This window comes from Trachurus japonicus, chromosome 1 (genome assembly GCF_045865225.1).
Source record: "Trachurus japonicus isolate A0001 chromosome 1, Traja_1.0".
Taxonomy (NCBI): Eukaryota; Metazoa; Chordata; class Actinopteri; order Carangiformes; family Carangidae; genus Trachurus; species Trachurus japonicus.
Genome location: NC_140907.1, coordinates 17176187 through 17204000, shown reverse-complemented (window position 1 = coordinate 17204000; position 27814 = coordinate 17176187). Strand labels below are relative to the sequence as shown.

Sequence of the window (27814 nt, the reverse complement as noted above, 5' to 3'; positions counted from 1 at the left end):
TGTGTGTGTGTGTGTCTGGTTCGATTCAGCCTTTGTGGCACCGCACCCACCCCCACACACCCCCGCTGGGTCCAGAGAGAGAGAAAGTGCTCACTACAGTAAAAGAAGAAGTGACACTAGTGAAAACGCTGAGTCGATTCATTCTCAGAGGTCAGTGTGGTGCATGGAAGACGCAAAGGTAGCAACGGCGCTGGGGTGTTTAGATTTATGGCCATGCATACGGTAAAGAAAACAACAGAGGGGAACAAAAGGTGAGAGCCAAAAGGAAGAAGAAGAAAAGCACGGTGCAAAGTGCTCATCAAGATAAGGCACACACTGCAGTACTACAAAGACTACCTGAGAATAAAACGTGAAATCTACTAATGACAAGTTCAAACGCCAACTGTGACCTTTGTTGTGGTCGACTGAGGAGAGCAGGCAGCAAAAACAGTTTTGCGGCGGCGTGTGTTATGTATGTGGTGGTGGTGGTGGTGGTTAGAGGGGGGAACGAGGCCACTTTGCCCATATTGACTGCAGTGCCATGTGACTGCTGTGATCATTAATGTGTCCTGATGCCAACGGGTATCCTGATGACCCACATCTCAGCAGTCCACTCTCTCTCTCTGGCTGCCACCCAAACCAGACCTCTCTCCCACTCTCTCTTTCTCTCTCTCTCGCTCTCTCTGCCTCTCCCTACTTGGACGCACGTACTCCAACCTTCTCCCTTACACTTTCTCCATCAGCGCTAGAGACTGGGTATCGAACCTCAATGCTTTTCTGGTTCTGACCAAAGTGTCTGTGGCACTGAGTGTTAAAAACTGTCAAGTACCAATTGACTTGTAACGATTTGTTCTCTCATTGTTTTATTGAATATTCACTGTTTTTAAATCTGAATTTTGCTTATTAGGTTTGTGTAGAAACAAAATGAAGAACCGAGGGTAAAAACTGTGAAGTACCGAAAAGTTGATTCCTTTAATCCACATAGAAAACACAAACCCTCAAACCCGAAGTTTCTCCTCTTTCTCTCATTTAGCTCATGCTACCTTTTTTTTATTTTTTAAATGTCATCGCCCCTTTCTCTCTCTCTCTCTTCCCCTTCAGCTAACCTCTATCTCTCAGCTGCTCTCTTGAGTATAACAGCCCCTTACTCACTCTTTTACCCTCTTTCCTGCTCTCCTTCTGTTCAATTTTGCATTTATTCATGCCCATTGATATGGATATCCTCCCTCTTCCCTCTCTTCTCCCCTCCTCAGTGAACAATTTAGATTTAAGAGATTCAACACCGTTGACTGAGCTGTTTTATGATCTTGTTGCCTCTCTGATGCAATCTTGCTCTTCATCCGTGATGGCCAGTTTTTATTACTTGCCTATTTTGCATTCGTTTTCTCTCTCCCCCTCTTCCCCCCACCCTATTTGGAGCACCCTAGTTGGTGTGATGATGTGCTGACTTCAGATGAACAGTTTTTAGAGTTTTTCACTGACCCAGTAAAGTAGCTTTGAAATTCAAAGTCCCACCCTCACACCCCCCATCTCGTTTACTCCGTCTTCCTCCCCTCCTAACCTCCTATAATTCTCTCCCACTCCTGATCTAATGCTATTCCAAATTCTGTCAGCGTCCCAGTTCCTACATTTGGCGTACTCGCCACCTATTACTTCCTGAGTCTATCTCTCACTTACACTCACACATAAAATGCATATGCCTTCGTTAAATAAGCAGTCCCTCAAGCACCCTGACAGGCACCCACCAACACAAACCTGCTCATGTCGCCAAACTGTTCCGAGTTAACAAATTTTGACACGTACGTGAAAGCAGTCACACACATGAGCAGCCAAAGTCTTAGACGCGAGCACAGACATTAACACACTCGCGCACAAACACGCACAGGACTGTGTATGAAATCACTGGCTGTTGAATATTTTGGCGGTGGGCTATGGTGGGGCGGGGGTGCACAGCAGAGGAGTTAATTACCCCGTACGATCAATAATTCATTATGCTGTCAGTTTGTGTGTCTGTGCGTCTCCGAATGTGTGCTGGCATGTTTTGAGTGCACGTAAGCATGAACACCAAACTCTCCAAGTAAGCATTTTCTTTCCCTGGGAACGGCAGATTAAGAGGATTGACTCCGTAATGGATTAACCTCTGGAGTGTGTATGATGTGCGCGTGTGTTCCCCTGTGTGTGTGTGTATGTGTGTGTGTGTTGAGCAGGATCAGAGAGCCTATGTATGAATTGATTAGCCTAAGAAGCTCCTCTCCTTCCCTTTTAATGACCACATCAGCACTTTTTCACCATGGGGAGGATAAATGCAGAGCTGTCCGTCAAGGAAATGAGACACCACCCCTTTAAGAAGGGTTAGCTGTCACTCAAACATCACTCTTGGGAGCACTCCCCATGGACTAGGGAGACCCTGCTGTGTCAGTGTGTCTACAATGATAGATGGTGCCTGTGCGTGCGTGCGTGTGGGTAGAAGGGCGAGTGACCGTCTCTATCCAGTATTTATTTGTCAGCAGGACTTCAGCTTTTAAATGGAGCTTCCTGAGCAAAGATCAAAGCCAGTGCATCCATTATCTATGCAACTGATATTGTTTACAGCATATCCATATATAGTGAATGGAAGAAACATAACAGCTTGATAGGAGGAACAGAAACACAACATGACCAATTACTCTGTTGGAGGCAACTATTCGCCCACTCCCTCTGTGCCCTTACTCCAACTCAGCTCCTTAGGGGTTCATACACATGGTCACACAAGCGCACGCAGTCATGCATGTACAGACAAATGCACATTCACATATTGTTTGGCTACAGTAGGGGGTTGACTCATGTCCCCTGTATTAGATCTTGCTAAACAGAGGGCTGATGTTTGACATGGAGCGCACCAGCACACACACACACACATGCACACACACATGATGACAGCAGGGTACCATCACACTGCTCACAGGCTTCGGATGCTGACATGGACACACGAGCATGCGAGCTGCTGTGCGCACACACACTGACAGCTATTTTGTAGAGATAAAAATGGTGTTTAGACGTTAGCGACGGGGTGTGCGGTATGGTATGTCAGCAGATATGAGAATAAGAAGAGATGAAGCCAGCGAGGAGGAGGGGAAGACAGAGATCACGAGTCGGAGATAGATCTAAATGAAGAGGGGATAGGGCAAACCAAAATCGAATAAGCACAGAGACAATGTCGACCCAGTCCTACCTGTTTGCTGTACTTGTTCCCAGTCTGGCAACCATACTCTGAGCACTGGTCAGATCCCAGGGACATGGCATCTGCATTACCACTGCCCCCACTGCTGCTGCTGCTGGAGCCGGCACTCCCCACGCATCCTCCACTGCCCACAAAGGTGTTGGAGGGAGGCAACTCCTGGACCGCCTGGTGCTTCTTTCCCTCAGCTGGGGGGGAGTGGGGCTGTAGGTTCACTGCTGGGAGGGGTGAGCTGGATTTGTAGTGTCTGGCCAGATCTGGGCTCGATTGGTGTCTTCTGCCACCACCCATCCGTGGGCTGCCAGGGTCACCATCCACAGCACAGTAGCGGGCCGCCAGGCGCTCACTGGCACTACTCAAATCCTCCTCATCATCATCATTAGCATGGCGGCGCAGTCCATTGACGGTCACAATACCGCTGTAAAGCGATCTGTCCGACTTCCCTCCTCCCGCAGCTGCACTACCACCGCTTCCGTTCCGTTTGTCCCGTCGAGGTTTGCGTCCACGGTCTGATCCCCCTCCACGGCCGGCCTGTGGTTGAGCCCCTGGAGGACTGAAAAAGTCTTCCTCTGGCTCCTTCTTACCAGCCTCGTAGCCATTCTTACCCTGAGCACCGCACTGCCGAGCTGTGACGACGAGGAGTATCACTAGGATGACGGCTGCGGCTCCCGCTAGGACGCCGATTGCTACACTGAGGCGCTGTTTCCCTAATGCACGCTCACTGTCTGGGTCCCCTGCAATGTCCAGTGACAGTGGAGCCATCAGGCTTCGGGCCACCTGTAGTGAAAGTGAGAGAAGGAGAACAACAGAGAGAAGATACAGAGTAAAAGAGGGAAAAGAAAACAAGAGACAAACCGTCAGTGAGGGAAAAAAAAGTCCAAAGCCGTGACTGTAAAAGATGACACAGTGGGTGTGAGCCACAGAGAAACATCAAACAGCATCTTCAACTTAATTAAACTCATCACTATGTTTTTGGTGGAGGAGCTTCCCCATTATTCCCAGACACACAGTGTCACTAAATATATAATTGCTCTTGCTTCTCTGTTGCAGCATTTCAAGTTGAGCCTGTAATTCTCCACTTGTGATCTCGCATCATCTGCAGCGTTACAGGAAATGCTTAAGATTATACTGTTTAAAGCTGATTAAAAAAGACTAACGGGAAACTTTAAACGTTGAGGTCCAGGACAGTTAGAAGAGGATAGGTGGGAGAAACGGTGAATAAATATGCAAATAGAAGCAAGACTCATGCTACGACTGCATCCCCAGGACACAAACACATTTCTGTCTCGTCAATGAACAATGTCCCTATTGTGAATGATAGCGTAGGTGTGGATTAGTTTAGGATTTGCTTATCACATTTTTTTTTTTTTTTGCACTGGGAATTGGATGGACAGACAGATACAAGGCTACAGTAAATATGTGTGCTCTGTGGAATATTTTAAGGCCATTTTCTGTTTTCTTCTAAAGCATAATGGCTTTTTGTTGCAAGGCAAATCCATGCTAATCCATTTTGATCAATATATATTACACTTATCTTTTCTGTTTGGGTTTAAGATTGAGGAGACAAATAATAGTCATCTTCCATTATATGAGCACACAGACACACACATACACGAGTCTGAGCTTGTACACTAATAAAAGGATCATTACTAGCAAGTGGGTGCTGCTGAAGCACAAACACCATTACTGTGATGGGGCCTTGTTGGACAGGAGACAATGAGGCTGTGGAGTTGTGGTCTGCAAAGCCTGCTGGTAATATTGGACAGGGTCATGAATCTGAATATAGCTAATCAATAGATAGCAAGTATGCTGGTAGAATCATTATGCAGAGACGACACAAAATACAGAAACACACACACACACACACACTCTCACACTCCCTGACATGCATGCAAGCTTCTACACCAGCCCACACAGAGTGTAAGCTGTCCGTTAGTGAGACAAGTCATTCTGCAGCCCGGTGACACCTTGTCTCAGAGCTCATATGACAATTCCTTTGGCCTGTCAAGTCTGGAAATTATATACTCATGTAATCCCCACTGCTTTAGGAATGGTCGGTAATAAGACTTGCGGGAATGAAAGGGAGAGAGACAGAGAGTACAGGTGAGAGAGAGAGAGGTTAAATTTGAGCTCCGGTGGTTTGTGATAACAAAAAAATAGATAGATATAATAACTACATTAAAACCTGCAGCAGTGGTAATACTGCCGAGTGTGTTGCTCACACAACTGCACTGTGTAACTTCCTTATTACATTATCCAAGGCATATTAGGCTTACTCATATACAGCCACATTATTCACTCTCACTTCTTGATACCCCCAAGCTAAGAATGGGACTGTGTGATATTTCATTGTTTCATCACCATCTATCTCTGGGTTAAGTTTCATTGTTTTTGAGCGAGTTGTGTTGGTTCTCTTCCATTATTCTGCCTCCACTGCAGCGGGCCTCTCCGGCAGGCTCCGCTCTCCCTTCAGCCCCATTGTTCTTCCTCTGCCTGCAGTATTCCTTTTCATTCTCATTCTGCTGGGCATCTCTCTGGCTTATAGTGCATCCTTGCACTGTCTGCTGTATTGTAGGGAGATAGCGATGCAATACCATATGTGCATGTACTATGTGACAGTTCAACAGCCAAGTTGTGTTTGAGAGTGAGGTTGCCAAGTATATGCAACTGGGGAATCCATTAAAAAGTACAAGATGTGTGTGGTTGTAAGGAAACTTGTGTGCGTGTGCGCATGTGAGAGAAAGAAATGCCACACTGAGTGCAAACTAGGGGCAGTGATCTAAATGCAGGTATGTATTCTTGTGTGTATGGGCGCACACACACACACACACACACACACACACAGGATAGTCAAGCGTTCAGCAGGCTTAGTGCAGCAGGCACCTCTACCGCTGTGTTTGAATGCATCCTCCTGACGCATCCCTAGCTCCCGATTGAATCTTCCATTCTGTTGCACAAGCTTTGTTCCGGCTGGACTTAACACCACCATCTATCTGTTCCTCTCTCCAAGGATTCTCTTATCTGCATGTCACTGCAGATGTCGATGCTGCAACCAAGACAAGGAGTTCTCCCCTGACCACACTATTGACCCAAGCGATTGAGAAAGTCCCTGATCTTGGTTGTAGTTCAGCGCATTCACAATTCAGCATTAGAACAGAGAGTTGCAGCCCTGTAAATGTTAGCTATTAATTCTAATTATAAAACAGGTTTTTATATTTTAAAACACGGAAAATCTCACATTTGCGGATAACATGAAAATATCATCACTAAAAGACTGTACTGATGATGTACAAAGTGCCTTAAAGTTTCTCCAAATGACGACTATGTCTAAAATATCACTATACTAAACTCTAAATTCCTTCTTCCCCTAGCTTAAACTCTGCTGCATCATATTGTAACTAATTACCCAACATGTGGTTCACCCAGTACAGTTGGACAGAAAAGACTGGAGTAATTTTCTGCCGCGGTGCTGCAGCATGTAGCAGCCGTTTTCCTTCCCTAATTACATCTGGCATCCATCCACCTCTCAGTTTGACTTCATTATGAGATGGAGGTATTCTCTCTTCAATGCCTTCTACTCAATTACTCCGCCAAGTTCCTCCCTACAATCAAACTAAACTATGCATATTGTAATCAAAGATGGCTTTTATACTGGCTTGGACATATTACACCCTATTGTTCGATTCAATGGCCCCGGTCATTTAGGCACACTGCAGTTAATTCCACCTGTCAACGCCATTGTTCGGCCATTTACGGCTTAAGTGTTCTCTTGTAATCATCCCCTTGGTTGTTCAATTTGTACATTTCATTCTACTTTTAAATGACAGTGTTACCTTTATGAGGTGTTGTGTTTGATGGCTGGTGTTCAAATCCCACACTGTCTATCTGTACTCAGTTGTTTGTCTTTGTTTCCAAAGAAATAAAAAAAAATAATAAAGTCATAAAACGACATTTTTGGATGCCAAATTGTCACCATATGAAGTCAGTCAGAACTCTCAGGTTGTGATTATGCTTGATGTGTTTTTCTCCTGCTAAAACACAAGATTTAGCTTTAAATGGGATTTGAAACAATGAGGCCGGGAGCACACACAGAGCACAAAGTTATTCTAGCTGCTATTATGACTGTCTAGAATAGCTACACTGTAATATATATTGAAAATGAAAAATCATCTCAAGGTAACATTGCTCACTTGGATCTTATGCACTACCAAATGTGCTTCCCTTTCATTCTCTGTTTGTCACAAGTTGAAAACACCCAGGGGAGCACCACCATGATGATAACACACATAGTTTACCGTAAGAGAGGCATTTGCTGCCTTGTATGATGTGTCCTCAAGATCACAATCTCTGGTTCGTTTTTGGAAGAGCAATAAAACACTTTTTTTTCAAGTTTTTTTTGACACAGAAGGCCCTGATCAAGGTATGGCATATTCACGTTTTTTTGGGGTACCAACGAAATCTGTGCTTTGACACATTTTTGGAGATTTGTGCATCTTATCTCCCTGACTGTTCTATTCCTCTCAAATGTCTCAGAGCTATTTTAGTGTTACACTGTTTACGTCATGTTACATGCACAGAGCTGACAGTTGAAGACCTTCTCCTCAGAGAAAATATGGGAATGTGTTCCAAGTTTCAAGAGGACCCTGAAACACAAGCTTCAGCCTGGTACACGCATAAAGATGATCTGGCTGATTTTGGCCTGATTTTCCCCCTTCCGACCAAGGACAGAAATAGGCTGATTATTTTATGGCTCTTAAGATTATCCTGCGAGATTATCCTGTGGTGTGAGGTGTGTTAAGAGTCAAATTTTCCCGACAATCTGCTCGAAAAAAGGGTGGGGGCCTACGATTGTAAATATTAAACATGTTCAATATTTATGACGGTCGGCCCCGACAATCGTGACTGCGTCGATCAAAAGTCGTCTTGTGTGTGGCGGAAGCCGACAATCCCGGGTCACCGACTCCCCGACTCCACGGATTGTGACGTGAAATTGAATGTAGCCAATAAAGAAGCGAGTTGACTGAAAAACACGAAGCATAACAAACCAGTGTGGCTACTATCTCCATGGCTACCATCAGCAAAGCGAAATTCAAAGTACGGCAGATCACGTTTGATCATGCAAGATTTCTGGCGTGGGGGACAAGATTTTAGTGTGTTATAAAACAAATCTTTATGTGTGTGGTGTGCTGTATGGGGAATATCAGAGCACGCCACACACAATACAATCAAAACTGTTCAATCACAGATTTTTTATCTTCATGTGTGGGATCTCTCACAGATAAAAAGTCTGTTTATTTAAAAAATCTTTATGCGTGTATCAGGCTTTAGTCTTTGAACAAACACTGTAACCAAGGCTGTACGGAGGCGAATTAAATATAGTCAATACAAATTACTTTGTCCAAACCAAAGAGGGAGGCTTAGTAATTATTACCTGCCAGCATTCATAGCTTAATTGAACATTTCTAAAGCATATTAGGAAGTTCATTTAATTAATATAGCCAGGGCAGAGAGTGGAGAAAGACGTCCACCAGCATGGCATATGCTAAATTTGAAATCATGCTGTTGCAGTTATTTCTGGTATCTCAGTAATGTCTTTGAATCTAGTCAATTACCTCTGCACCCCAGTGTGGGTCTTTCAAGCCAGCTCTAATCTTGCTGTGAAGTCCTCAGTTCAAGAAAACAACACAGATTTATTCAGTAGTACAGTGGGTGTTTTTGTACGCATGTGTTTCTCGTTCCTTTTATTCCTCATGTACACATTATTCTTTTAGAGTTGATAATGGCTTTGATTTATGCTCCTCTAAGTTTGACCACCTCTGCTCAGAATGTGCTGCATATCACAAAGCAAAATCCAAAACCTCATCAATATTCAGGCCTTTAGTGAAGAGACACCGCTAAAGTACAACCCCTATTCAAATGAATATACTTCAACCTACTCTGTATCACAAGGCCAGAATTGGGACAGGCTCATCTCGCTCTTTCTCTGCCTCCCTGATACACTCACCCCTAATGCTCTCTCTCTCTCTTTTCCTCTCTCTCTGTCGCACACACACACACACACACACACACACACACACACACACACACACACACACACACACACACACACACACACACACACAAACACACCTAATGCTCTCAGCTCTGAGTTCAATGTACCATAAAAGAAGAACCACTTCAGTAATAACAGTTATTTTAACCACACAGTCATTATAAGAATGCATGCTGGACAAAGAACACACTCCAGTAAGATCCAAACTACAAAGAAGCCGACATTGCCAATAGCCTTCAAAAGCAAAATGGGGTTCTATATCTGGGACAAATATAGACACAATTATTTCCTAAAAAATGGGCAGAAAATTGCAACACTGCACAGACAGTGAAAATTGTGCATTTATCACATTCTATCAAGAAAATAATCTTCTTACTAGTATAGTTTGAACAGCTACAATCACTTGTCATTACCACCCTCCTCCATTGTAATATGTGGCCATTACTTGACTGGGGTCAAAAGACAGTATCATTGCTGTCATTATTGGTTATCATTACCAGCTCTGTGGAACAATAGAGGGCTCCATACACAGTTGGATTCATGACCTCTTCTACATAGGGTTTCTTTCATTTACATTACATACATTTTAATGCACTTCCCCTGCTGCTGCTGAAATCAGTTTGAGAACAAATACCTCTGTGAATAAATATTACCTGTGCATCCACCAGAGTAGCGTTGGCCAAACTCTCATTAATGAAGACATGAACCAGGGCAGTGGCGCAGAGAGAGGGGATCCCGCTATCGTTGACCCGGACGACTAGGCGATGCAGACCCCTGTGGCGCCGCTCAAGGGGTTCTGCCAGGGTGATCACCCCGCTGGTGTGTCCAATCTCAAACAGTCTGAAGGGATTCCCCCCCACTAGGGCGTAGCGAAGGTCTGCATTTGGGCCTGTGTCAGAGTCTAACGCTGTTACAGTTCTGACTATGGTGCGGGCACTGCTGGCAGGTGGAAGAAGGGTGTAGGACTCATTGGCTGGAGAGGTGATTGAGGGGGCGTTGTCATTTTCATCCGTCACAAAGAGCGAGACGGTGGCAGTGGCAGTTTTGCGAGGCTCCCCTCCATCCACAGCCCGGACACGGAAGGTGTAGGTGGAGAGCTTTTCACGGTCAAATGATGCAGAGGAGAAGATTGTTCCGGTGTTGTTCTCAATGGAAAACACTTCTTCGCCTTGTTCTTTCTCTCCATCTTCACCCTCGACCTTCTCCCCTGCCTTCTTCTCTTCAACTCCATCCATCTCTACAAACAGACTAAGTTCTGCATTCTCACCTTCATCAGCATCAGTCACAGTGACCATGCCAACTGGGCTGTTGGCAAGCAGGTTCTCTTTGACGTAGAATGTAAAGATTTCCTGAACAAACTTGGGTGCATTGTCATTTCGGTCGGTCACCTGAACAACAACAGTTGCGGAGCCTTGCAGAGACGGGGTCCCCTTGTCCTTGGCAATTACGCGCAGTTCATACCTCTCTCGCTGCTCACGGTCCAGGACCCCAGTGGCGCGGATATCTCCATTATCTGCATCTATGTAAAATGGCCCATTGCCAGCAGGATCCAAGGAGTATGCAATCTCTGCGTTCTTGCCGCTGTCTGCATCTGAAGCTACCACAGTGACCACCCTCTCACGAGGTGAGTTGTTTTCTGCAAAGTGGACCTCAACAACACTCTGGGCAAATGTTGGAGCATGGTCATTGATATCTACCACTCGAACCATCAGTGAACTGTTGCTGGACAGACTGGGGCTTCCAGAGTCTACTGCCACAATGGTAACACTGTACTCTTTGGTGGCTTCATAGTCCAGCAAGGCAGAAGTATGTAAGAAGTATTTTTTCCTGTTCCTGTGAAAATAATAAGAAAATACATTAATACATTTGATGAATGTAGCTGCTACAGTGCATGGAAATAATATAGGTCTTGTCCCTGAAGCAGTCAAATAAAATACTAATGCTGCTCCCTCTTAAGCTGATTTGTCACCAGGGTGCTGGCTGACTAAAAATATTTTGTCAGTAGTCATTGTTGGGCTTTTGGGGGGGGATTGTTGTATTATATCCTAAAAATATCAGTAAATAGTGACATCCCCAGATGTTTTGTGTTGTCCAAGCAGCAGTCCAAAGCCCAAAGATTATTTATAATGGTTTGAAAACAACAGGAAAAGCTGCACTGACATTTCAAAACTGTGTTTCGAGGACTGCTGGAGTAATCAACTAACAGTTTCAAATCTAATCTTTGCCACTCTATCCTGTAAGAGATCTCTCTTCATATCTGCAGTCATCTGCAGAGGAATGTTACTGAAGAAACTGAAGGTGATTTATTAATATATATATTTTTTTAGCAACTCTTATTTGCTGTCGACATCTCTTATTACTCAGAATTTTGCCAAGGACAGCTCTGCATTCAATACAATTACCTACCTTACCGTATAGAGATCTAAAGAAGTTACAGTAATATACAAGGTCGGCCTTCTCTATTTCCCATGCTCCCTCTATTTAGAAACTTCATAAAATATCTTTACAACTGGCTTAAGAGCAGAGGTGGGTAGAGTAGCCAAAAATTGTACTCAAGTAAGAGTATAGTTACTTTAGAATAATTTAACTCAAGTAAAAGTAAAAAGTAGCCATTCAAATATTTACTTGAGTAAGAGTAGAAAGTACTTGATGAAAAAGCTACTCAAGTACTGAGTAACTGCTGAGTAACCTCTGATTTGTTCGTTTAATGATCAGCGCGTAAATGTAGGCCTAATCAAATACACAAAAATATAATAGCAATGAAAAAATTCAGATATTGCCAAAGAACAACATTTAACAACTAGGAAAATAGCCTAAATTACATTTTTTACAAAGTAGCCTAACATAAATTAAGACAAATTCAGCCACAATAACTTACATAGGCCTATCTATGATATGAACTGTCTGAGACTAATGCCAGAAACCCGGGTGTTTAAACCCAGAGTGAGTGGTCCTATGATTGGTTTCTAGTGAAACCAAAGTCACATGACCACACCCCCGAGACTCGAGTCACATGACCACACCCCGAAACTGGAGGGGTGGTCATGTGACTAGGAGTCACATGTCTCCAGGTGTGTATGGGGTTTAAACTTCCTGGGGAGGAAGAAGAATAAGATGACCTGGATGACTGAGAACCTTCACCAAAGACGGTTTATATTGAATATCTTTGCCTTCACGGACATTATCCACGACATACCAGGGCTGACGTCATCCTAATCATTTACTAGCCGCAGTTTCTCAAATTTGAGGCGGAGTGGCCGCCCTGTTTACCGCATGTGACTGCCTGGCTCTGTCTGATTGGTTACATGGAGGCAAACGTCGCGAGTGGTTACATCTGATTAGTGAAACGCAGTCATGTGACAGAGGCTCGGACGTATCTCCATTAAAAAATAAACAATTTGCACATTGGATCGATAAGAAAAAGTAGCGAGTAGCGACCGGAATGCAGCTCAATGTAACGGAGTAAAAGTACCGCTTCTTCTGAAGAAATATACTCAAGTAAAAGTAACAAGTATGCTGTATTGAAACTACTCTTAGAAGTACAATTTATCCAAAAAGTTACTCAAGTAAATGTAACGGAGTAAATGTAGCGCGTTACTACCCACCTCTGCTTAAGAGCAATGATATTTGCAGCCTGCCGTACTGAAATGATATTAAAAAAAATCTAAAACCCTCGACAATAATGAAAATTTATGCTCAAACTTTACTGATACACTGTGATCTTAGTGAATGGGTGGCAGCACTTGAACTAAGCTTAAATAAAATATGCATGTAACAGCACATGAGCCACTGTTCTCTGATTTCCTTGTGGAAAATATAAATTGTGGAAATACCTCCTGGATCATTAGATTAACTGATTAATATAGAAACTTCAGGGTGCATATGGTGTTTTCAAGATTAAAAAACGAAAAGGTTAAAAACAGACAAAATGCATTTATACTGTTAATCTATTAATCACGTTAAATATTACATTTTAAACTTAACTACTACTAACTTTCTAAGTTGGAAGGTAGAAAGGAAACAGTCAGTCAGGAACTATTTTCTATCAGAAACCTACATACTCCAATGCCATTATGGGTTTTTAATGAATAATGACCATTTTTAAATGAATTGCTCCTGGTAACATCAGGTAGTTAATGGCACATATCCCAAATATTATTTGCTAATTTTAAAGAAGTTACTTAATGTTTTTGTTCCCCTGTGGGTAGAGAAAGTGGTCTATCATATTTCACTAATATTTGAAATGCATCATTACTTTATAATTACACTAGCATTACCACTTTATTGTCCCCGAAGAAAAAACAATACATCATCCCTCCAATCACCCATCATGGAAAGTTATTATTTGATTGTTGTTTCTTATTACAATATCTTGGGGTGTAAGTAACTTATTATCTGTTATGCAGTCCCTGAATCATAATTACTCAGGAATTATTTATCGATAAACAGTTAGGTGACTCTCGACTCACTCAGGATTTGGTGCAATCAGCTTTAAAGCGTTACCTTTGATTTGCTTACCTGTCGAACGCTTCATCTGCTGGTAGGGGTGGGAGTGCTGTTTCACCTGCAGGCTTCAGTGTGAATGGGACGTCTCCTACTACTGTGCACGTCACAGCCCCATTCTCTCCCTGGTCTCTGTCCGACACCTGTACCAGAGCCACTGGTGTGTCCACCAGAACATTCTCTGGTACTAATGCTGCACCATCGCGAACAGGGATCCGCCCAATCTTTCTGATCTCTACGACTGGGACGTTGTCATTTTCATCCCGGACGGCCAAAACCACAGTCGTCCGGTCAGTTCGGGGAGGCTGACCCCTGTCCCTGGCCATGACTGAGAACCTCAGCTGGGCCACCTCTTCCCTGTCGATCCTGTGAAGAACACTCAGCCAGCCAGTCGCTTCGTCCAGGCGCAGGAGTCGTCTGACAGACTCAGTGGCAGCTCCAAAGACGTACTCCACCTGTCCATTGACTCCAATGTCACGGTCTGAAGCTCTGACCTGGAGGACAGGTGTACCTGGAGGAGCATTTTCTGCCATCTCTGCCTCATATGTCGACCTCTCAAACTGTGGGCTATTGTCATTCACATCAGTGATGGAAACACGAAGCAGGGCTTGGGAGGAACGTGGCGGGTTCCCTCCATCTCGAACCCTGAGGACGAGTTCATATGAGTCTTTCAGCTCACGGTCCAGTGTGCCTTTCACAATGAGCTGTGGTTGTTTTTCACCATCTGGTATATCTGCAACTTGTAGTTCAAACACACTGCTCCTGGCCCCACCTCCATTGTCTCCACTTCTTCCCCTCCGATCACCAAGTCCATCTACTCTAGTGATGGGGTTTCCTCCTGCTGTGCGCCTTGTTGGACTTGATCCAGCTCCACCATCCTGGATCAGCTCATAGCGGTCGATGCCATTTCGCCCAAAATCCCTGTCTGTAGCTGTGGGCAGCAGATAAAGGGTTCCTATTGGTCGATTTTCCTCAACTGAGAGCTGGAGCACAGGTGAGGGGAAGGAAGGTGTGTTGTCATTGATGTCTGTTATGACAACACGCCCTTCAAACAGATCTACCCAGCTCTGCAGTGGCCCTATCACTGACACCTCAAAGTCCAAGAAACACTCATTTTCGTCAAATATCATTTGGCACTGTGGAAGTTTCTCTCTGTCAATGCGCCTTGGGCCGGTTGTCAGCTCACCTGTCACATTGTCAATCTTGAAGTACTCTGAGCCGCTCTCCAGGGCGAAGGTGACATCCCCGCTACCTGTCCCTGCTGTGAGGCCCAGGTCTGCGGCCACGTTTCCAATCTTTACGTCAGGTGGGCCCTCCTCCGCTACCCGGTACCGGAGAGCTGAGTCGGCACCCGGCGGCTGAGTCAGCAGCTGCAGCACTAAGACCACGAGGCTGAGAGCCTGCGCCGCGGAGGAGTGCACTGCACCAAGCCTCTGCATGGCTCCTTGTTCCTCTCGCCTCTGCTTCCTCGCTCTGTTTGCCTCGGAGCTGCGGCTTGTCTCTTCTTTATTGGTGTTTTGTGGTCTGGTAACCCTCACAGCGTGGGTGTTTGATTTATCGTCTCTTACCTTCTCCCTATAGCTCTCTGCGGACTGCCGCCTGAGGTCCGGGGAAAAGCTTCAGCACACTCTTACTAGTTCACTTCTGCGGTGCAGGCTCCTTTCTTGTATTCTCCTCCTCGGCAACCTAGCGCTTTTGCAACTTCTATAATAATAATAATAATCCCGTCTTGCTGAGCTGCTCATGCCACAAAAATATGAAAAAATCCATCCTGCTGCGAAAAAAGAGGAAAACTAATTCACCAGCCTCTGATTAATCCACTTCACTCTTCTCACTCCTTTAAGTCCTAAAAACAGGAGAACTATCCCGTTGTCACGGGAGGACGCTTATCGGTTCATAATGCCATTTGTAAGTGCTTTTTATTCCAGTCACATTTGGGACAGCGGCTTTTCTCGCGTTTTTCACAATTAGAAACTGCAATGCAGCACCTCTACACAAAAGAAGAGAGAAAAAAAGAAACAGCCTCTTCGGACGCTGAGGAAGATGAATTCACATCCCTCCGAAGAGGAATAAAAATCAGTTTGAGAAAAAAAAAGTCTTTGGGATGCTGCTGCTGGATCTTTGCTTACCTTCAGATCCAGCTGCGTTTTCGTCTTTTTTTTTTCCCCGCAGTGGAGCAACGTGCCAAGCTGTCGGATTCCTTCACGCAAGTTATGAGGAGACAAGAGTGCTTTTCAGAGCGAGTTTCTCCTCATTATTTCTTTTATTGACCTAAAACAAAAAAACGAGAGCTTCTGTTAGTGAGCTCAAAGACGAGATCCCGACATCAGCATCAGTTTAGCGTAATCCCGTGGAGCTCCGTGTCTGGGATGGATGTTTCGGGTGATGGACTGAGTGTAGATGCGTCTTTTTTCCAGGAGTCCCGCATTCTCTCTCTCTCTCTCTCTCTCTCTCTCTCTCTCTCTCTCTCTCTCTCTCTCTCCACCACATGCGCCTCCTACTCCTCTTGCTTTTTTTCCTCTCTCACCTGCACTGCTTGGGACTGCTGCTGCTGCCGGTCTCCAGCGATGCTGCAGTCTCTCTCTCTCTCTCTCTCTCTCTCTGCTACTGCAACATTTTCCCCGGCCGCGTAACTCGATCGCTGAGCTGTAACGGGAGAGGCAGCAGAGGCGGTGTTGGGTCGCCGTGTGTGTGTATGTCGGTTACCGGGGACAGACCTCATACCCCGCCGTCACCATCACCAACACCCCCCCCCCCCCTTTCCCCCCCCTCCCCTTCTCCCTGTCATATGGGGAAGATTAAATGGTTTGGTGTCCCGGCCGCTGACAGCTCCTGGTGGGAAAATATCTTTATTCACACAAAAGGACAAAGAGAAGACGGAAGCAAGAGAGAGTGATCTGCCTTTAACACAAGTCAGCCCGGTGCTCGGTCATAATTTCTGCTGGTGCAGCTATTTTGCCGGGGCAAGCATAGAAGACTTCATTCATTCTTCTCAGAAAGAGACAGAAATTGTCACACAAGGCTTACCATCGGAGTACACAATGGGAAGTTGCTTTAATATTCATGACCTGCAGTCACGTATAGGCTACTGTACGCCAGAAATGTATTGCAGTAGTTCACATCTTCTGCAACCAACATTATGAGTGTCACATAAATAAATACGACAAAGTAGTTGAAGTTGATTGAAGCTTTGTGTTTCATTTGTATTTTTTTTTCTTGACTTTTATTTATTTGCATAATACTCGCACTTTCTGTTTTTTCTTTTATCGGCAGTATCTTCTTCCTCACACATACACACAAACATGCACGCACTGTTGTGAGGATGTTGTGTCTCGGCGGACCGACCTGCTCCGCGAGGAGCGCAATGCAGCATCGGTCTGCTGCTATTGAACACTGCCGGGGCTTCCACGCTGCTGCTGCTCTGTTAAACCCGCTCTGCATTTCTAATTTCCAAGCCAGTCAGGCCGACCGTGCTGCCCGGCCTGGCTGGAAGGCAGGGAGTTCCCCAAACATAATGTTATTGGCTGGGGTTATAGAGCTCTGTGTACCAGCTATTAGGGTGCAGTTTATGGCTGGCAGTGGGTAAACAAAGACTGACAAACTGCAGAGAGAGCTCACATATCTTTGCCTCTCCAGTTTTTTCAACCCCCCCACCCCAACCCCAACCCCCTCAACCCCCTCCCTCTTTCCTTCTCTCCTTCTCTCCTTCGCTGACTTTCAATTTATTTTTTCCTCTCTTTCTTTAACCATCTCGCACCCTGAGCTGGACCAGCAGGCACCTGCCCGCGCCTGTCTGCACGGGGCCAATATGCTTTGCAGTGCACACCAGGTGCAGTCGGCACGCGCCAACTCCGAGAGCATCCACGCCCTCTGTCGCTCGAAACACGCGCGCTTTTATTTTCCTCAAAACCCATTGTGGAATTTACCCCGTGGTGCGTGAGTGCGTGCTTGAGCTTGAATCCGGAGAGGAGGGTAGAGAGAGAGAGAGTGTGGTATGCTGATGCCTGAGTCAGCCCAGTTCACTTTGAGACTATAAGTTGATTCAGAAAAGTTGTGGGGGGGGGGGGTTGGGGTTGACCCAATGAAAAAATAAACACCCTATAAAAATCTGTTGGCTGGAGCATGCTGTTGTAGGCCTATCCAACCCATTAAGATATAATTGAACATGAATCCTCTTTCATCAGCAAATGAACTGCAGTTTCAATTTGCATATTGAATGAAACATGTGTGTGAGTGTGTGTTTGTGTGGGTGCTTGTGTGTCTGTGCGCACCCACTTGTGTTTATTATACTTAAAGACAGGATGTTCTGGAGAAACACAACCTGGGTTGACATCCGTTATAGCCTAAAGGCCTAACCTACTCTTTGTACCATCCCAAAAGAGGATCACAGCTTCAGCACATGGTCCATCCAATGATAACTGAGGAGAAAATAAAGACAATCTTGACATATATTTGACAGCATCAGGCAATAGCAACTGATATTTAAGAAAAATGTCGGGGATCAACTTTGCCAGATATCCTGAAGACATTTTGTGCTCATTTGGCATGCTCTTTAACAGAATTTTGCTTAGTTATTCACTTGTGAATAAGTAACCATTCATTCAGCCATCCATTCATTTATAACATCTTATTGGGTCAGGGTTGCAATTGCAAAAATACAAATCAACACATCTCAAATGAGCGCTTTTCTGTAGCAGCATCCACCATAGTAGATTTCAACACTCAGAGACTGCTGATGTAGGAAATCATGTTCACATCTGATCATTCAATAAACTACTAATCATCACAGTCATTTAGCAACCGATGAATGCCATTCAGTGTTGCCATCGATTTCAAGTTCATCGGATGAATCCCAGTTATATCATTAAGATTGGCAATGATCTCTATTTTTGTTACTGTCACTAAACACTATGACCAATAAGAAATAGGCCACATAAATAGTTTCACTTAAAAAAGAGTCATTTCTGCAGTGTTCTGCAAATGTAATGATTCTTTTCTTCCTTTCTGCCACAAATTAACGCGTGTGTGTGTGTTTGACTGACTGACTGACTGACTGACAAAATAAAATACAGTGGCCAGGTTGATGACACTAAAGGAACTTCCATGATTACTTCCATGTTTTAAGAGCTTTTGGGGTAAGGAATAAAATATAACAGGTCTTTTGCAAAATACAGTAGGAAGTACTTGTTAACCCTTGGAGTAAATTGGAGGACATGGCTAGCATTATCCTTAATGTATTTGTTTATTATTCATTTAATTACCTTATTTGTTTGTTTTTAAAGCACAATTTCAGGAGTATCCAGATAAAACTTTTGAGTCTGAAGGCTGCTCTGTGGGCTTACCAAACTTAAAGTGAAATCCTTCTCAATCCATCCTATGTCTATTCTCATTCATCTGGATTTCAACTCAACTCAGGACTGCCAACATTAGATTTGTGAGCAGAAGAAACAGATAGTGACAGAAAATAGTGGGTAAATAGAGATATGATGGGGTGTAGCATAAATGAAAAACTACAGTTTTATAAATAATTTCATTGCAATTTCAGGATTGTTATTATTTCTTAATGTACATCATCCAGAATTCTCTACAGAGACTTTGCCCAGCTTCATCTGAAACAGATCTTTCAAAGTTCACTACAGTTGCATTGCCTCTCCTTTTTTTTGTAAAATGTGTTTTTTCCTCTTGGTTCCCTCACAGACTGGAGCTCAAATGAGCATTGATGATTATTGATTGTTGTCTATTTCGGTTTTGGTGCAGGCACATGCATGAATATCTGGTCTTAAATTTGAGGGGCTGTCCGGTGCCACGTCACTAATTGTAGCATGCTTGTGTGAGATTTGTTTGGTAGAGCATTAACGGTAATGATAGAACCTCTAATTAGCTTCTTTTAAATGTACCTGTCCCATCCACAGAAAACTCAGCCTCAAAGGCTTTAATGACTGCAAAACCAATCTGAGTGACCTCAATAGTCATAAACCCCCCTGACAGTCTTATGTTGACTCACCTGAATCACATCATAGACCACCTACCGGACCGTCTGCAGTTCACCTCCTACACAGACCAGCAGATGCAAGCCCAGGGGTATGTGGAAGGATCCTGTCTGGTGGTGAACTTTAGCTCAGCTCCACTGCTTTGATCCACGGACTGCTTCACACTAAGCTCTACCAACTCACCATGCCCGTCTCCAACCTTCAGGGGATCAGCAGCTCTCTGATAGGTAGGGGAAAGCAAATGAGGCAGGGCAAAGTTAAATCCAGTCCCCTGATAATCAGCCCTGGTGAAACCGTAGGATTTTTCAACACTCTGTCCACTGCTCTTCTTGCTTTACTCTAACCACTGCAACCTGCAAGGACACTTCAGGATGTTATAGAACGTCTGTATACCAGTAACAAGTTAACAGCATCAGCAGCATGCTCAAAATAGTGAAGAGGAGGGCTGACTTGAGAGGGAGCTCCTCGCATCTATATGACAGTCAACATTAAAGTAAGAACTCATATACTGTATTGTACAAGGTGGAGAAGAGGAGGAAATACAACCAATGTCTAATACTGAGTCTGCCCTGACCATTTCTTTCACCATGGGAGACACTAAAAGCCTTCTATCAGTTTTGGAGAAAACATGTAGAAATTCAAAAACAAAACAAAAAAGATCGTGGTCCTATTAGGGGTTGGTTTTCCTGACCTTGAAATTCAAATTACTATTTTGGTGCCAAGTGCAAAAGCATGAAGAGGTTCAAACTAATGTCAAGTATTTTGGTAGAAAATGGGACTTTTGTTTGACTTTGACTGAATTAACTTGGTTTTGAAAATAGACTTCACAGAACTACTAGTATATCAGATTAAGGTGCAACTACAATCTGTTGCCTCTTTGATTATGGTGATTTTAAACTCTTACTAAATTCATGGATTCACCTATTAATTTGTAGGAGTAATTCTTTCGATGGCTGTTGTATTATATGGAAAAGCATCTACTTCAAATCTTACACCCACCTGCTAGAAGGTAACTCCAAACAATACCACATGCATCAGAACCTCAGGGAGACATCGGATTAGAGCGGCTCATCAGTCCTGTGCATCACTTCCTCCTTTCCTACCCTTTTAGCAAATGTAGCATTTCACGTTTTATTGTCCAACTACATTATGGTGCAAATGCTGATGATGATGTAAGCATTTATGTCACCAATACAGCAGAGATTAAAGATTTGGACTGATGCCATCATTTAAACATCCTCATTTTTTAAAAATTCAGTCTATTTATTTTCATCATTGCCTAAGTTAAATAAAAATAATTTGCCTCTGGCTGTGGAGTTGAGCTGTTTTGCGTTCAGGTCGTGCCCCATTACACCATCCAACAACCTAGTTTCCGATGGAAGTTTCATTCCATTTGCTGAGCTGTTCATGCTGCTAGTCATCATGTGTCAGTGTGATCGGCACAGCTGTTTCAGAGCAAAGAGACCACTGATGTGACTCACTCAGAGTGCATTTATTAATAAGCACACCTTCTCATTTATATTCCACCTCAGAAAGCCCTTTTGCATTTAGCACTGCTGCACCTATAGTCTACATGAACCGAAACAGTTGACACACCAGGAGACTCCCACATAGTCACTGTGTCTAAGACCTAAGACTTTGTGTTGATGTATTTATGACTGGACTATGGCAATCATCAGGTCAGGTTGTCATGCAGTGTTGGGGGTTATGTCTTTGGTAAAAGTAGTTGGGCCAAATTTCTTAGGAAAAGATGGATTTACAGGGAAATAAAAGTGAGGGGGCAGATTTACAAAGTGTGGGGAAAAAACAATTGGGGTCAATCCCAAGGCCGCAATAATTCTGTCCTTCACCCTGTCTGGTGCTTCAGATCAAGGGAGATCAGAACAGTCAGCCATTAGAACAGTTGTGTTGCACATGCTGTCAATTTGTTAAGAATTACTGTAATGGAAAACTGGGTTTTTGCTTTGATGTGTTATGAAACAAGTTTCCTAATCGATTCAGTACCTTGAGCTCAAACTGTTCCTATTAAACAAATAAGCATGAACCCCTTGTGCAAATAATGCTTAACGTCATGATTAATTTGATCCTATCCTATTGATCCTATCATCATTCTGGGTCCAGTCTCTTGAGACCCCCGTGGTTGAAAGACACTGCACCCTATTTGGCCGAATAGCGAGACTCAGAATCTCCTTGATGATCATTGCTGACTATTGCCGGTTGTTCATACTAATCTGATATGCTATTCTGTAATAAATTCTATAAATCTCAGTGAGATTTATTGTTGTCTTTACTTCCTCACCATTTTGCCTCTACACAATTACCTTGATGTAACGGTACAGTGTCAGTTTATTCAAGACAGATAAGAGTAGGAAGGAAACTCACATCCTTCACTATGTACATTACTTTTGTGCAGGACACTTAATAGCTGATGTACTCTCTTTGAGATGTGGTAGCGTGGTAACATCAATGTTGGTATAGCTAAATTGCTCAATGAGCACTCTGTTGTAGGCCAGAGTCCAGATTGGCTGTGTGTATAGTCAGTGTAGCTGGATGAGGACCAGCAGCAACTGAATATATCCTGCATGCATGATGCCTATCTCTCTATGACGACAAAAGAAGTGACTAAGCAACACCAACGTGGGCCTCAGTTTTTCCCACACACATCTGGTCCATAGTACTCCCTTGACTGTACACTGCACTGTTGTGATGTATATGTACAATATCCAATACTTTACTTAAAATTAATCTTAAAATGAATGTGAATGTGAAAATGTTCCCAGACTTTTCAACCCCCTTGAATGTATTTCAGTTAATTTTGATGTATATTCATCGGACACATGCATTTGTAAGAGGTTGTGAGAACACCTCATAAAGGTGGAAACTTGGAATACCCTAATCACTACTGCAAGCACTGCTACATACTGTAGGTGGGCTGTATTAGGTGGAATGTGAATTAGTAGCTTTTGTCAGCTGGATGAAGCCTGGTAATCAACAGTATGATGTCCTTTCCAAGTAACATGAAACAGCTGCAGTAACAGGACTCTAAAGAGGCTGAGCCATTTGCTCTCTAACTGCAGGAATATCAGTCACAAAACTGTTGAAACGTCCAGAGGAAGAGGTTGCATATGCCATATGACAACACAGACACACTGATATCTAACTTTACCCATGGGGATCATCCTAAGCTTTTGGATTGCACTGTGTCATATTCTGTCCTTTCCTATCTCCTATCCAATCCTCTCCTGTCCCACCCTGTCTTATGCTATGCTTTTATATCATATCTTGCTCTGTCCTGTATTCTATCCATCCATTTAAACTGACCTTACTGCTGCATCCACTTGGTATTTGATGTTTTACACTGGCTGCTTTAGTGCATGTTTATGACATTATTGTGGTATCACTCACACCCCTGTAGAATTTGTCTCCAGAATTCAATTCAATATCTAGAGACCATCTTGTGATAGGATCACAACAAACTGTCAACATGTTGGCATTCTGATCTAATGAAGTAGTCATTACTACATTAATCTGTGAGTGCCGCCCACTCAGCCTTCATGGGTCAGCCCACAACCATCTTCGAACTTGCCCTTCGTTTTGATCTTAACTGGCGACTGTTAGGCTTCATGATTGTATCTTGATCCTATCGTGACCAGTCACGCACGCACGCACGCACGCACGCACGCACGCACACACACACAAACACACAAACACACACACACACACACACACCATTGAAAATATCGTTTTTGGAGTAGTACTTAGTATTTAAGGTATTTAAGTGGTTGAGAAGCTGGAGATGATATCTGAACATTTAGAACACTTGAGTATTTCAGCTACTTGAGTTTGAGCAAAATCTGCCCACATTTCAGCATTGGAGCACTGAGATTCTGTTTATCTGTGAGGAACTGCTTACTACGCCTACTACTAGCTACGGCTAGAATTCAGTTTTAATTTTTACTCAGCTAGGTGAGGTTGATGTGGTTAAAGGTACAACAAAAGTGAAACCATGCAGACTCTTGCTGAGAATCCACATGAAAAGTGAGATGTGAGTGGGTGTAAGCACAACTGAAGCATTTGGTTTATTCAGTCCACCTCAACTCCGACCTCTGTTTGGCTGTCTCTGCCGTCAGAACCAGCTGTCTGTCAGCAGCACAGCTCCTGAGGTGTTGAAAGGACGGCAACCAGCCAAACTGTCCTTACCAGATTGACAAAAATTGTTTTTAAGTAGGCTGCATGAGGGTTGTACAGGAAGAAGTCTTTATTTATTGATTCACAGATTTTATTTCCACTGCTGCAAAGGGAGGGAATCTGCCTTCAGGGAAACTGGAAAGCCCATGCTGACAGTGGAATCCTTGATCACTCATTACAGATATTGTTAATATGTACAGAACATACAAACAGTGGGAGATTTGTGTGATTTAATGTGCTGTCTGTAGATATTATGCATGGCTGAGTGTGCCAGGAGAAGGAAAACAGACTCAGAGCGTAAAAAATGCAGGGGGTCCTGAGGCAATGTGCGTGTCTCAGACTCAGTGTCGATTTATAGATTTGATAAAATGGAAACGTATCTGTTGTGGTAGACAGGAGAGTGACAGACATCATAATCGGTGCTGGATTTCTCATTAGACTCTTTCCTGTGAGTAGGCATTCACCAGCCTGTTATTACAGTACAAATACGGAAAGAGGAAGGATAACATTATTGTTGAGTTGCCAGTAAATGCACCTGAGATGACCTTGTAGGGCAATACAATGCAGCACTTCTCTTTCCCATCTGTATTCCAATAGGTATATCTTAGCTTTGCTGCTGTGCTGTAGCTGGTAACATCACATACGTATAATTTTTTTTCTCCCAGTGGACAAATCAGAAACAATCTGCACTGGGCCACAGAACACATCTATAGTAGCTGTAGACCACTGTGAATGTTTATGAGGAATTTCCCTTCGGGATTTATTTTCTACACCTGCATGGAATGACTGCAAAGACTCCAATTCCCACAGGGCAGCTTTCTAGGTCAGGTGGGATATGTAGTGCCTCTAGCTTAACCTGGTGTATCTGCACAGGTTCTCGTCGCTGTCGACACTGTTGGCTGGTAAGGTAACTGATGGATGTGAAAGTGGTCGCACACCAGTACACACTGAAAGATACAGATGTTGTGTATGTGCCTTAATTACAGGCATGAGTTTAATTGCACTTAGATGTACTGTTAAGGGAAGAAGGTTGTGAAACCCTGTGAGATTCTTGCTTTAATCTCTATGAAAGCTTATGTCTTCTTAATTATAACACATATGGTATGGCTGCAAAAATTAGATTTGAACCCCACAAACAGAACTGGCTCTGTCTGCAGAATGATTAGGATAGAAGTTGTATATGGCTGGGTGATTTTTACATGAAACCTCCAGGGCACCTTTTAATTTATTTATGGGTATTAAATGGACTATACTGAGTGTAAGACTGAATATATACTACATAAACCACAAAATGTTTTATGGCCCTAAACAGTAGTTTATTTTTGAATCAATAATTTGATGTTCTCTGCAACCAACACAGTATAACATTTATGCTTATTGGGATTGTGCAGAAAATCAATATTATTTGTATAGTGCCAAATCATAACATACATTATCTCAAGGCTCTTTACAGGATAAGGCCAAGAAGAGAAAAGAGAGAGTGTGTGGAAAGCTGTATATCAGGGGTCTCAAACTCATTTTACCTGGGGGCCGCTAAAGGCAGAGTTTGGGTGGGGCTGGGCCGCATCAGGGATTCCACAAAAAAAAGTTAGTTAAAAAAGTTAGTTCATGCTCTGCCGGTGTCAGTGCGACACCCAGTTCACGGCTCTGCCGATTTGCACTGACACTGGCAGAGCTGTGAACTGAGACACTGGGAGCTTCCGCTACAAACAAGCTTAAAATATAGACTTATTTGATTTTTTTTGGAACAATTTCTCATGTCGGGGCTTCAATACAAGAGGGACATTACAGACGAGCAGTATGGAGGTATTTGGATGGTTTTTGGTGTGTCTTTTTGGACGAAGAAAAGTGAGCCCCGTTCGCGACCGTCATATGGCAATGCAGTGCTGCGCGGAGCCCCCCGTACACCCGGGGTCTCCTCTCTCTGTCTCAGACTCAGACTCTCTCTCCCGATTGGCATATACAAATAAATATAGCCATATAGGAAAACAATAAGTGAAAAAAAGAAGCACAAAAACTGCAAAATGGAAACATTGTAATAATTGCTGTGTGATCACAGCTGGGCACAGTGGTCTAATAACTGCCGTTTATATGCAGCGGTCTGTGGGACCGCTATTGGCGGTCCGAGGTATAATTGCTCAGAAATCGAGTGTGTTTCATTTTAATAAGTTGTAAGCTTCAGAAATCATCAAACACATATATTTAGGAAAAATCGCGGACTGAGAGACCTATAGTTTTAATGTAAACAAAGTAATTTACATAAGAAAAACACAAACGGTCTGTGAGACCGTCTTGGCGGTTCTAGTGTTAAGTTGAGTGAAAGATAATTCTATTGTGATCTTCACAGAGAAGACCTGCTTTGCTGTGACATGTTGTTTAGCGGAAACAAAGTTTGAATGCTGTAACTCAGGACGGAAAGATTGTGACCATATTTCCTGTAAATTGGCTGTTTGCCAACTGTAAGGTTTTTTGTTTTTTTTAAACAATACGTTTCTGTCCTATGACTTTATATCCAGAGTCAACCACATCTATTAGCCTACCCAGTCTTCCCACTTTTCCCACTGACATCCTCTCTTTTGCCATGAAATATAAAATTGCTCTTGCTGTGTCCCAGGTGGAGCTCCTACCATATCAGTGATGATATAAAAGCGACTGCTGCTGAGTTTGAACTAACTTTACCACCAGAGGCTTGTTTGCAAGGTTGGCAGCTAATGCAAGTGCTGTTAGTTTGGGAACACAGCTGTGCTGCTTGTTGTGATGGTAAGGCTACCTTTTACACTGGTGGAAATTAAAATATTCCCTTTTCTATCAGCTCTGCGTTTGTTCTCCACCAATTTTTAAGAGAATGTCTTGCTGTTGAACTTCTCAATACTTGGTTCTGGGCTGGCAGTGTGGAGAAGATCGTTGTCTTTGTCTTCATTCTTGGATACGAATGTCTGCTGCAAGTTGAACCAAAACAGTTAAGCAGAAATTCCAGGTTGAAGGTTTGAGAGAACTGTAGTTTCATCACAGTGACTTCGTTCTCACACATGATAATACTGATTATATCTGCCAATGAAACATAAACATACAGGGTCAAAGACCCTGCACATAGTGTAACCATGTGACCAAGGACATTTATTGCATGTTATTGCCCTCTCATCTCTTTATGGTTGGCTATAGACCCATAGAATACTTTTAAAATGATAAGAATACAGATTCCAGCAGGAAAAAAGTAGATGTGTTGCGTGTAATAAACTTATCTGTTAGTTTGATGTCATACAAAGAAAGGAGCACTTTCATGATCAAAAGCGTTTGAAATTATTATTGGCACGTTTTAGAACATTAACTGCTAAATTCGACCACTGCTGTCTCTGTTCTGCATGACTTCATCATATTATTTATTGGTTTCCAAAGGGCTGAATAATTTCTTCTGCCCTCTGTATTTACTGAGGAATAAATTTCAGCTTTTTAAATAATTCTTGATTTAATTCTTTAATAAATTATCTTTTGGACCTTTACACAAGGCCCTATCAGTATTGGAGCAGCACATCAGTGTTGTTAGAAATGAAAAATCCTCCTTCATAAGTTTTCAAATTAACTCTTTTATTCACATAGGGATATTTCACTTAAGTGTTTGGAAAACACGCCAAAAATCCCATCAACTGTATTCAGTAATTCATTGATGTGTATTGCAATTCTGATTCACTACAACATGTGTGTTTTGGGATTTTTGTAGCTGCTTAATGGATCTGGGGAAAGAAATGCAGAGGATAAAGCTCAGAAGTGAGTCTAAACTGAGAGAGATAGTTATACTTTCCCCTTTCAGCCATTCTCACCTTCACACGCATGCATGCATCCACCCACCCATCCAACCACACACAGGCAAATAATGATGCAGGAGAT

The 27814-nt window shown here is 43.3% G+C and overlaps 1 protein-coding gene across 1 annotated transcript in view; it reads right to left on the bottom strand.

Annotated features, from left to right (window-relative positions):
• pcdh7a (protocadherin 7a) overlaps nt 1-16387 on the bottom strand; it is a 45222-nt gene extending 28835 nt beyond the window's left edge. The window contains exons 1-3 of the mRNA XM_085776715.1: nt 13767-16387; nt 9902-11081; nt 3191-3973 (exon numbers count right to left, since the gene is read on the bottom strand). Of these exons, the coding sequence (XP_085632841.1) occupies nt 3191-3973; nt 9902-11081; nt 13767-15190 (3387 nt within the window). The 5' untranslated portion in view covers nt 15191-16387. The remainder of the gene's footprint in view (nt 1-3190; nt 3974-9901; nt 11082-13766) is intronic.
• Nucleotides 16388-27814: the final 11427 nt, after the last annotated feature.